Source organism: Mytilus edulis, chromosome 1 (genome assembly GCF_963676685.1).
Source record: "Mytilus edulis chromosome 1, xbMytEdul2.2, whole genome shotgun sequence".
NCBI classification, from domain to species: Eukaryota; Metazoa; Mollusca; class Bivalvia; order Mytilida; family Mytilidae; genus Mytilus; species Mytilus edulis.
This window is the reverse complement of record NC_092344.1, coordinates 72,696,225-72,709,181: the sequence shown is the minus strand read 5'-3', so window position 1 is coordinate 72,709,181 and position 12,957 is coordinate 72,696,225. Positions and strand designations below refer to the sequence as shown.

At 31.8% G+C, this 12,957-nt stretch overlaps 1 protein-coding gene across 2 annotated transcripts in view; it reads left to right on the top strand.

Moving 5' to 3' along the window:
* Nucleotides 1-12,957, top strand: part of LOC139489586 (receptor-type tyrosine-protein phosphatase T-like) — a 50,522-nt gene that overhangs the window by 28,438 nt on the left and 9,127 nt on the right. The window contains exons 16-27 of one of the 2 annotated variants that reach the window (XM_071276176.1): nucleotides 2,264-2,331; nucleotides 2,844-2,998; nucleotides 3,493-3,580; nucleotides 4,044-4,111; nucleotides 5,372-5,408; nucleotides 6,318-6,415; nucleotides 7,712-7,849; nucleotides 8,454-8,599; nucleotides 9,203-9,338; nucleotides 9,471-9,620; nucleotides 9,999-10,098; nucleotides 12,563-12,636. In XM_071276176.1, coding sequence (XP_071132277.1) covers nucleotides 2,264-2,331; nucleotides 2,844-2,998; nucleotides 3,493-3,580; nucleotides 4,044-4,111; nucleotides 5,372-5,408; nucleotides 6,318-6,415; nucleotides 7,712-7,849; nucleotides 8,454-8,599; nucleotides 9,203-9,338; nucleotides 9,471-9,620; nucleotides 9,999-10,098; nucleotides 12,563-12,636 — 1,258 coding nt within the window. Of the gene's footprint in view, nucleotides 1-2,263; nucleotides 2,332-2,756; nucleotides 2,999-3,492; nucleotides 3,581-4,043; nucleotides 4,112-5,371; nucleotides 5,409-6,317; nucleotides 6,416-7,711; nucleotides 7,850-8,453; nucleotides 8,600-9,202; nucleotides 9,339-9,470; nucleotides 9,621-9,998; nucleotides 10,099-12,562; nucleotides 12,637-12,957 lie in introns of both variants that reach the window. The other variant, XM_071276166.1, reaches the window with a different exon arrangement.

The window sequence follows — 12,957 nt, the reverse complement described above, 5'->3', positions numbered from 1 at the left end:
TCATGGTGTTGTATGTTCTCTTCCAGACATAGATTTTGATTATCCCTTTGGTACGTTTTGCATCTTTTACGAAATGTTTTCAGTCAAGTTTTTATGTCCCCTTCTGGGTATGTTAGATATATCAGCTCTGTATGTTTCGTATGACGTTATGTGTTTTCTCGGTCATCTATTGTAATATATGATTGGCGTCATATGAATCGGGTGCAGTTTCTGTTAGTATCGTTTAATCACTCATATGTTTCGATAAAGACAATTTATATGGAATGTGTTCATCTTGTTTTCTTTCTTTTCAAACGTACCATTCTTACAGACAAAGTACGTATAAGATTTGCCAAAAAGATTAATTTCCAGAATGTCAGCAGATGCCATTAAATTGGAACTGGTATTGTTATAAGACAATAATTCCATCATCAAACTAGGATTCAATGATATATATATACATATATATATATATATATATATATATATATAATACTAAAATTACGAGGTCCAATTTGTCAGCCGTCATCGGGTAAAAACGACAAATCAAAGAATTCAACTCTATATATAACTAATATAGGACAATGGTGTAGATTAAAAATTACAACACTCCAGACCCATTTGTTTTCCACATAATTAATATTGCCAATAATTAACAAGTTCCGGGTCGAATCCGATACCGATACCAATAGTATATTCACCTGTTTGCTATTACCTTATCTGTACGTTCTGCATTTGATAGGCGCACCACCAAACGGTGTATTTAGGATTTTGCTATATACACGGGTCATAATCAAAGGGCTGACACTACTAAATTCAATCATTGTCAAATTGTTCCCTATTGTAGTTTTATTCAGCAATCAGCAAGACTTTCTACGATAACTAATATAGGACAATGCTGTTGATTAAAACATACTCCATTCCTGGATAGCCAGGACTTTTTGTTTTCCAAATAATTAATATTACCAATAATTGATAAGTTCGAGGTCGACGGGTTCAAACAGAAAGATTTGAAAGCAGAGAAAACTTTGTATCTTATAATCGACATGGCTTTATCAGATGACAATACTAATTACTAAAATAAGGCTTAGGCATAGTTATATACTTTAATTCAGTCACGGACCCGCGATATCACGGGTGTGTACTTGTATATATATATATATATCAAACGTCTGAATAATAGTCAACGAGTTTTTCCACGTGGGAGCCGGATCGTTACAAGTAACGATACATGTACACAATAAAATAATTATATAAACGCCTAAAAAGTGTACATAACAACACCAATGATATAAAAAGGAACTATAAATGTATTTATTTATAAATATTTCGGATAACAGATATCCTTCGTTAGTCAATTTCTGATGTTAAATGAATCATCTTTAAGTCTTCTTATATTAAACTTTTACTAAATCTTGAAATTTATACAATAAAAAAGGCAAACCGAACATCAGTTAAGACGCTTGCACCATATATTTATATATATATGTACAATTCTTGTTAATTTAAGAACAAAACGTTTTCGCCTAGCCTATATTTTTGAAATTTAAATTCAAATTCAGCTTTCTACCTTAAGGATGTACTGCGGTGAGGTTTTGGAATTTGTGTCAGATATTTGGAATTCTTTGTTTTTTCCCGTACGATACAAAGTAAAATCTTTTGCCCCATAACACCCTTGTATCTTTTCATATAATTTAAAGACTTAAAAGCTCAAAAAAGATGATTTGTCAAAATTTAAGCTGATTCTTGATTTCTTTATTTTTGATTTAAAAACCAAAAAATATCAATGCAAATATAAGGTAAAATTTCGAGTCAGTCTTTTCCCGCCATATTTTAAAAAATCAAATATCTCGAAAAGTAGCTCCATGACCTATCAATATTTTTAGCTTAGTTTGTTCCTCAACTAATGTTCTTTCGACTTAAAGTATCAATTTTAAATTCTTGATTTTTTTTCAATTTCACATTAGTACATCCTTAAATTTGATGTATCCTCTGAAGTGTATGTGCAAAACTTTACGGGGGAAATTTGTGTTTAATACTGCTGTAGACATATTAACTTGCATCTAGTGTTTTTTTTAATAATTGTATGTTATCAATATAAAAACGTTTTTAGAAAAAAAATGCAACCATTTATTGCGACAATATGTGCATTGTCAGGTTCAGTTTTATTAATTATCTTTTCCATTAGTTCAATTCTTTGAATGTATGGCAAGCATGTATTTTTATCCAGTATTCCTTGACATTTACAACTTCACCAATGCTTATAGTTTTTTTTTAATAACAGACGCAGGTCAATATCGTCAAAAGATAGACAATTAGACCGAAAATCATCAATAAATGAGACTTCTTTCGGTGAGTAACATATAATAATTAGCTTTAAATCTTACTTTTTTCAGCTTGAACCCCAAAAAGACAACTTATTTGCAATTTAGAAATATAAAAGCAGTGCGTGCAATGTACATTTTTTCAGTTAATCAAACCAATGGTTGTGAAATATGCATCATCCATTGTGCAGGATATATACCGGGACAGCATCCGGTTTGTGGTTCATGTCTGTTGATTTGGCCTGTATATTTTAAAAAGAATTTCAACGTTTATTGTTTATATGGCGATCATGTTTATTCTTGAAAGTAAAAACTAGATGTTTATGATTTTAAAAAGTGTGTGTGGGTTTTAAAATTATCATGTGTATAATTCAGACGTATCAAAGATTTGTTTTACATGAACATGCAAGATAACCTGATGAATGTGAATTAATCATTTAAAATGTTATGTAGACACAAGCAAGAAAACCAGTAATAACCATAACTACGCTAATATAGATAGTATAGCAAAGACAAAAGAGGATACTTCTTCCCTGACAGAGAGCGAAGAAACTGAGTCACAAATAGCCAAAATCGATGATGTGAACGTGTACGGTAATGTACTTAGCGTATCGAAATACAAGACTATGATTGGAGATCTGAAGGTGGCTATACACGAAAAACAAAAAGGCGAAGATTTCGAGAAAGAGTATGCGGTGAGTAACATGTATGCTCATTTTAAACGTTTGTCTGTTAATCTAAAAGTACAATGTTATGATTTTCGTTGTTTTTGTTTTTGTTTTTTTTTAATTTTTAGCTGATGTTGAGCAATGTAAAAGCTTGAGTTTTAAACCATAAACTGTATGGTTAATCAATTACTAAATTGAATATCGAAGAAAATTCGGAAATAATACATTGGTACCAGGATTCAAAAGACTTGCCATTAACTCTCAAATCAAAAAGTTAAAATAGGCCTAAGAAAATACGAAATCGCATTTAGGACCAAATATTCCGAAATGCATTTTCATATAAAACTAAGGTAATTTAAACCTTGGAAAGAAAGTAATTCAAATTAAAATCAAATTTTACAAACAGTTGAATTATAAATGTGTCCATATCATTGATAATTCTTGTCAATAGAGAAGTGCTGACTGCTGAGTGTTAAATGCTGTATTTTGATAAAACACATGTTTATGTTTTATTTTTTCAGACTTTACAAAAAGGACTTCTTTATCCACACGTTGAAGGTTCAAAAGAAGAAAATAAAGTCAAAAACCGTTTTCTGTCATTATGGCCATGTATGTAACATAGCAAATCTTCTAATGTTTACTTAGTTGTTGTTTTATTTTATAATATACCGTGTGTATGCTATGCATTATACATGTTATAAAGCTGTTATGATACAGAAAACTCAGTAAATACTGAGAAATCATTTAGTGAAGAACATAGAATTATTCACACTTTTTGGAAGATTATTTCTTTTATAGTTTAAACATGGGCGGAGTTACATACAACCATGCTTTTTTTCATGTGTGGAGAATTAACCAAAACTATACCAAATTGTATCTTCTTTCAAACTAAAATATGTAATGGTAAACTGTGAGTAAAAATGTACATTTTTGAATGGATAAGACAAGGTTAAAATATGAATGTTTTTAAAAAGTTTGATGTGTATTCTTACAAAGTATTTTTAAAATTAAACAAATGCCATGTTGGTATCAACTGTCATCTTGACATCATAATCATATGCATTTGTTATAGATGATCATGCAAGAGTTGTTTTGAAGGGGGACACGGCGCATGATTATATAAATGCTAGTTATATTGATGTAAGTTTAACAAATGTATCTACATTCTATTATACTCTAACAATATCATCTGTGTATGGTGTCAACTTTAATTTGGAGATATTCAACAGTCTAAGTCTCAATGACAATATTCTACAATTTAAAATGCATATTTAACTCTTGTTAGAAAACGGTAAAATATGGTATTTTCGATTATTTTTATATCGAATATATCACTTAACCAGTAATAAGACTAATATAATGTTATATTTTTGTTATCCTAAACGTTAACGACTACCTAAGAATAGTTTTGACATGTTAATACAATTAAAGTTTATTCATTGTTACGTTTAAAATTTACAAGTTTTTTTTTAAAAGTACACAAAAACTGATAATTAAATAGGTAGGACGCAAAACGTGGATACAAAAACATATATTTAACAGGACAGAAAACAATGAAACCAGAATAGAGTGATAAGTTGATGATTGTCTACCGTCCAAATATTGCATGCAAAAAACTAACAACAACAGATTTTCAAATAATTCAATAAGTAGATTTTGTAAACATAGGTTGACCGATATAAAAGGGCAGAACAACAACTTCTGTGAATGAGGGAAAGAGGTAACCTACAGTCTACTGACTCCACAGCAGATAGGTTCAAGTGTTCGGAAACATGGAGAAAGATTTTCACTGTTGATAATTGAGACATCAATTTAAATACTCCTGTTTGACTTTGATACATATGAACACATGTCTGACTGAGAGCATTTGAATCAATCAAATGGAACAACGGAAAACACATTGTAAATAGAAAAAGAATCATACTAGTCCGAGTTCCAGAAAAAAGGACAGCTCGACGTCTTAGACGTACATGTCCAACAATGACAGTATTATAACATATGAAGTCTCGCCATAATGACCGTTACACTTGGACCCCTTGAAAAAAAACACTGTTTAATCTTCAGTCTTTTAATTGAAAGAAATACAGCAATGATGAATTGCTTGAATAAAAACATAGACATGTGTATCCTTCCTGCAGAAAGAGAGTTAACAATACTAGGCAGTTAGTTCAAATGGTAATTATACAAAATGTCGATAATAGTCAATATCAGTCAGGAAATCAAGCGTACACTTAGGCTAGGTTTATTCGATGCGAGTTTTGATTTTGAACGAAAAACTGTAATACTGATCGTATCGCTTGGGACCAAATAAAGGTTATTGCATGTTATTAATTTGGTCATATTTCATCGTATTTAGGACAAATAACTAATATATTCAAGCTATCTTCTTAACAATTCCAGAACTATGAAAAAGAAAAAGCATACATAGCAGCACAAGGTTGGTATAGTATTTCCTATATTTGATGTTTGTTTTGGTATGAAATCAATAATCGAAAGTCATCTAGTCTGAAAGGTGTATTCAATAAATATGAAATGAACTGAAAACAAAACATTATAAATTTCTTGCATCCGAAACGCTTTACTGGATTGACCTTCATCAACCCAAATGTTTGAGAATCAAGGATGTATAAAGACCAAAAATGACAATGAGCTATTCATAAATTGATGTCTTTGATTATAAGATATTTTGCAAAGATGAATTACATGTACTCAAGACACTATCTGTATTTGTACAAGAAAAGAAGTGCAATTTCTGCATTCGTTCCATAGATTTGCAGCCACGAACTTGAATCAAGATATAAATTGATCATTATAAATTAAATTTACCTTTATAGAAAATGTTCGTACGTAAAGATTTAAAAGCCGAGGATGTATAAAAAGTAAAATCACAAAAATACTGAACTAAGAGGGAATTTAATCGGAAAGTTTATAATTACATGGCAAGCAAAATCAAATAACAAAACACATCAAAAACGAATGAACAACAACTGTCATGTTCCTGACTTGCTACAGGCATTTTCAAATGTAGAAAATGGTGAATTAAACCTGGTTTTAAAGCGCAAACCCTCTCACTTTGATGACAGTCTCATCAAATTCCGTTATATTTACAATGATAAGGATCACATGCAGATTTGTATGACCAAAAAGACATAAAAGTCATACTAGTAGTCAAATTCATTTGTTATAGCTGGGTGATAGTTATAGATATAGGAAGATGAGTTATGAGCGTCAAGGAGACAAAAAAGATAGATTACAACTAATTCATCTAGTAAAAAATATTTTTTGGCCTAATTTATCCAAAAAGCTAACCTACAAATCTGAATATTATGATTTTTCTAACATGAAGGTCCGAAAAACGAGACATTGAGAGATTTCTGGCATATGATCTGGCAAGAGAATGTTGGGAAAATAGTAATGGTAACACAGCTAAAAGAAAATCGTAAGGTAACACATTATCTTCTTGTTACATTTGTATAATCATCTAGTATATCGATAGGTGCAGAGATATAGAATTTCATTTGTATGTAATTATTCATTGAAATATTGTATAAAAACATTCTTACAGGATACTGAAACATAAACAATATCAAAGGAAGATGTGGTGTGATTGCAAATGAGACAACTCTCCACAAGAGACCACATGATACCGGACTAACAAATATAGGTGCCCGTACTGCCTTACTCAATGAGCCAAACCCATACCGCATAGTTAGCTGCAAATGCCCGAAAAGACAAATGTAAAACAATTCAAACGCAAAAAACTAATAGACTAATTTACGAACATCAAAAATGAACGAAAAACAAATATGTATAACAGCGACAAACAAAAACCAATGTATTACAGGTTACTGACTTTGGACAGGCACATACACATTGTGGCTGGGTTATACTTGTTTGAAGGCGCCAACTCTCCCCTTAACTTCGGACAGTGGTATAACAGTACATTATAAAATAAACTATGAAAATCAGAGGGATACAAATAGACATACATCTAAGAAAAACACAAAGTGAACGTTGACGTCTAGGCAGCAAAAAGACACTGAGTATATATCTAAGAGTACTCGAAGTTACTGACATCTCGTTCAAAGCCATTAATAGATTACAAGCAAAATCGTGCATCTAAGACTAAACGATCAATAAGTAAACAACCAATATCAAATGAATTTAATGTAAAAACGTCATAAACAGTCAGGTACTATTTGATAACTAAAATATTTAATCATGTTCAACTCATATCATTATGAAAGCAACACCTATATTATCAGATAGTAAAAGATAGGCTAAATATACTAAAGGGACATTCAAACTTATAAGTCGAAAATGAACTGACAACACTTTTTCAAAAAAAAAGACAAACATTATACAAACCACATCACAGAAATCTATGGACTGATCAACAAGAACCCCATCAAAAATCTGGTATGCTATCAGGTGCTCAGGGATGGTACGCAATTCTTTCTCCACATATGGCACTTGTGTTGTTATTCATGTAAGTACGAACTTGGTGATAAGTCTTGTATGGTAGGTCATATTCGGGGGAAAGAGGACGGGTTGCGATTCCTACAATAGGAACATAACTGTCATCATCAGTGAATCTGATAATCCAGTTTCGTGGTGGCGTCCGTAAATTTCTCGAAGTGATGATTTCAACTTACCACTTAGTAAAGAGATAATCAAACTCTTCTTTAACAGTGCTCTGAGATTTTATTTTTATTTATTTCGATTTCATTCGTTTTCCAGATGAAATGTGCTCAGTACTGGCCTAATTCAGTCACAAAACCATTGGCAGTAAAAAACTATATTGTAACCATGAAGGAAGAAAGAAAACATACGGTTTATGTGTACAGGTTGTTAACAGTGTTGAACAAAAACGACACGGTAATTTCATAATCCACGAATATGGCTGGATAAAAAATTTCAATTACATACCACCAATATTATGACGAATAAGCATCAAAATGTTTATTAATTTACCCCTTTGATTTGTGTATGGTTACATATGAGCTGCGTCGGATATATAACGACAATATCTAAATGCATTTAAGTAACCTATTATCATATTTCGGGTTTAAAAAATATCTATGCAAAGTCTGAAACGGATTGATAAGTGAATAATTACAAGAAGCTTACAAAGAAGAGTAACAAAGCAAAAGTTGTATGTACTAAGATTGATTATTTTGGTGATAAACCGAGGAGATTTTATTATATTTTATATAGGCTTTAATCTGCAATTTTATTTTAACGATCTTTATTAATAAAGGGATTTTATAAATTGCCTATAATCCTCCTTAAAGTCCAGTGTTTCTTACTCAGTTTGCTTTCTTTTTAATTTTTGTAATGCTTTGCTTTCCTTCTCTTTACTTTTTGACACTTTTGCCTGTTATATAAGAAACACGGAAGCTGTTAAAATTGATGCTAAAGTTAATATCTAAGTAACAGTTTTGTATTGCAGCTCCGATGATATCTATGTTTTCTATTTTAGATTGAAAATGAAAGAAAAATTCACCATTTTCATTTCACACAATGGCCTGATCATGGTGTTCCTGACAGCATAAAATTAGTCAGTTTTTACAGGAAAGTTAAGATTGAAAAAAGTTACCAAAATGGTCCAATGGTTGTACATTGTAGGTATGTGTATAATAAGAACATATCGTAATTACAAAATTCAAATTTGCTACATTATATATCATAGAAAAGGTATATTAAATCAGTTACACTACTTAATCTAAATCACTGTCTCTTAATGAAGAAATTGTATTATACATCAATATAGAACAAAAAGTAAAATCACAAAACTACTGATCGCCAAGGAAAATTCAAATCGGAAAGTCCCTAATCAAATGGAGCTCAAAATCATGAAACAAATGGATAACAACTTTCCTATTTCTGACTTGGTACAGTCAAAGTAATTTTGAAACACGGGCTAAAGATAACAGAGGGACATTTGAAACTCATAGATCAAAAATAAACTGACAATGTCATAGCTTACCAAAAAAGACAAACAGACAAATAATAGTACCCAAGACACAAAATAGAAAACCAATGAGTAAGCAACATGAACATCACCAAAAACTGCTTTCAAAACATTACTATCACAAAACATTTTCAATTAATCTTACGAAAAATTGAAAAGAACAACGTTTTTTTTCTTATTAAAATAAAATATTTATGATTTCTTCAGTTATCAGGAACATTGTTGTGAATAATTATTTTAAATTATCAATTCTATAGCGCTGGCGTTGGAAGAACTGGAACATTTATAGCTATTGATGCTTTATATGAAAATGGCAAGAACTTCGGTTACGTAAATGTTATGGAATGTATCGAGATGATGAGAAAGGACAGAATGAATATGGTCCAAACATATGTAAGTATAATTGACGTAGAAAAAGCGATACTTGTACTAAAGTTTGAAAAATAGCCCGTTTGAATAGTAATTTTTATTACGCATGATACTTTGGAAGTGGTAATGTTTGAATCTGTTCAATTTAAATTGCAGGAACAATACGAAGCGGTCTTTGAAGCCTTACTAGAACTTTTTACTGTACCAGAAACATCAATTCCGAAGACTGATTTCTGTAAATACATCTCGGATCAAGAACATAAAACTGTACCACGTAATCAGAATATGTATAAAGTAGAGTTTCAGGTACGCTTTTTGTTTTGAGTTAATAAGCTTAAGTATATTGAATTGATTAAACATTTGCTTCCGCAGGTAAAGACGCGATGAAAGGATCAGTATCTATGAATTATTTTTACAAACAGTCAACTCTCCTTATGAATTAAGAATGAAGATGTATTAATTTGCTTAAAGGCACATCTAGTGTCAAATAACTAGTGTTGGTAATGTTTTTCTATAGTAAGTCATGTCTTTTTTTAAATTCCAATCAAACAGTTGTGAGTCATCTTAAGCTTATGGTGTAATAATGCATGACCATTGCATATATGTACTGTTATGTGTCCTTACTTTCGACCAAAGAGACCTTCTTTCAAATTTATTTGTCATTTACTTGTATGTTAATTTTAGAGATTGGAAGCCCTGCGTCCTTTGTATCCTCGATCAGCCTATACTGCTGCAACATCACTCGAAAATATTCATAAAAATTCAGCGAAGAAAATATTTCCACGTAAGTAGTCGTGATGTTTTGGATTTAAATAATTATAGTAGGCGCGAAATAATGATAATGTGTATAACATGTTGTATAAAGTATCAGGACTCTTTATCTATATGTCTTAAAATTATGTAAATCGTTATAAATAAAGCATTCGGCTACAAATATAAAAACTGCCGCTAGTGCTTCCGAATTTGAAAATGTTCACCCTTTTGTAGAGTGAATAACGTGTGTCAACAAAATATTTGTTCATATAAAAAAAAAAAGATGTGGTATGATTGCCAATAAGACAACTCTCCACAAGAGACCAGAATGACACAGAAATTAACAACTATAGGTCACCGAACGGCCTCCAACAATGAACAAAGCTCATACTGCATAGTCAGCTATAAAAGGTCCCGAAATGATAATGTAAAACAATTCAAACGAGAAAACTTACGGCCTTGTTTTATATAAAAAAAAATAACGAAAACAAAATATGTAACAAATAAACAAACGAAAACCACGGAATTACAGGCTCCTGACTTGAGACCGACGCGTTCACATAAAAAAATAATGTTGCAGCATATTTGTTAATATTTGGTAACAACACCCTAATACATTTGGTAGGTATATGGACGTTTTATTTAACACTGAATTAGATTTTTTGTTTCCATGCATACTGAATTGATAAATAAGTGTCGAAACGAAGGATATGGTGTACCATTTCATGAGAAAAAATAACTTTGCATAATTGAAAATACAAAATAGACATTTAATCATCTTTATTGTTGCTGTTCATATCATAATAAGGCATTCGATATGCAAAAATTAAATTTACATTAATGTAGGATCAAGACGTCTCCTCGATACGGTTTGAACAGATTTGTTTTTGTTATATTATGTTTTTCATTTGCTACTCAATTGTGCTAAACTTACACTTTATATAAATTAGAATTAGCGGTTCCTTATAGATAGAGATTTGAAAGTATATCAATGAACGTTTTTAGCTTTTTACACATCATGCTCAGATTTTGAATTGAACCACAAAACTTATATCTAGTTTATGTTTTACCTATAATTAAGAAAAACAAAGAATAAAAACAGAACGAAAACAGAAAAAAAAATTAAGTCTAATACCGCAGTCCCACTAGGCAAAGATCGCACTACAATCTGTGAAAAAAATAAAATTTGATGAGCGTAGTACGTTCGTGTAGATCGCAGTAAGGTCGTACTATGGTCGTAGTGAGGTCTTCAAGATCGTGATACGCGTGGCCAACTTTGAACATGTTCAAAACAATCGTGGTGCGGTCGTGGCGAAATCAGGTCGTAGTAGAAGCGTAGTGAGAGCGCACTAAGATCATAGTAAGACCGAAAAGGTCGCTGTACCATCGCATCAAGAGCGAAGCGAAAGCATGATTCTATTCAGATATACTGCGCTGCGATCTCACAGCGACGTTATTACGACCTCACTACGACCATCACATTCTTACCGCGACCCAAATACACTTCCACTACGACTATACACCGCTGTTCACGACCATAATACGATTCTAGCACACCCTTGCCGTCCTCATTACGCTCTTCTTACGACCTTACTACGTTCATACCACGACCATCATTCTCATTGTCATATTCACATTAAATATATTAAGTCTCTCCAGGTTGTGTTTGTCTGTATGTAATAAGGACTTATTGTCCATTTTCTCTGACTCATGCTTCTCTTTTTTATATAGATTAGACCGTTGGTTTTTTCGTTTGAAAGGTTTTACACTAGTAATTTTTGGGGCCCTTTATAGCTTATTGTTCGGTGTGAGCCAAGGCTTCGTGTTGAAGGCCGTACCTTGACCTATAATTGTTTACTTTTATAAATTATTACTTGGATGGAGAGTTGTCTAATTGGCACTAATACCACATCTTCCTATATCTATTGACACATCTGTGTCATCTCTGCTATCGTTCACTGAAATATCGTCATTTGAGCTTTATGGACCAGCAATGAGTTGTAATTTAGGATAAAATGGTCGGTCCGACATCTTTTAATCAGAAATACAAGGAATGGAACTGTATTGATATGGAACACGATGTTAACGTTATTGCGGAGAACGTAATATGATCGCGGTATGAACGTAGTATATTCGTAGTAAGAACGTGCTATAATCGCATTAGAAGCGTGGTAAGATTGTGTTACAATCGGATAACTCGTGGTATGGTCGTAGTGAGAACGTGATGAGTGTAGTGAAGTCGCAGAATAAGCGCGGTGAAACGTGCTATAATCGTAGCGGGATCATCAAAAATATTGTAGAAGCGTAATGAGGACGTAGTAGCATCGTGAAAGCAACGAAAATTTACATGTTCATGCCGCTCATTCCGCGACCTCATCACGATCTGAATTTATTTTAGATCGCGGTGAGAGTGGTGCGATCGTGGTCTAGTGGGACTTGGGCTTAACGGAATTTTCGAAATTAAGATATTAAGTAAATACTTTGATTTTTTTCAGATGACAAGTATAGACCGTATTTAATGTCATATGGTAAAACACGTAATGATTACATCAACGCAGTTATTGTTCCCGTAAGTTTTGTCAAATGTTATATCTAATACTCGATATGCAGGTTTTAAAAAAAATTACAGGCTGATAAACACTATATTATGAAAAAAATTGTCAACTCATAAACATTTTGGGAATTGACTCTATGTTAATGCATGTTTTGCGTCATACCCACAATTGAATTGTATTGTTTGTATAAATGTAAATATTTATTCCTTTTATAACACGTATGTTATGTGTCTGAGTGATCTAAAAGGATTGTTTTTGAATAATTGTAAGACTCCAGAACGAATTATATCGATATATAGAAATAAAAAAAGTATAAATAACTGTAATTAAATCAG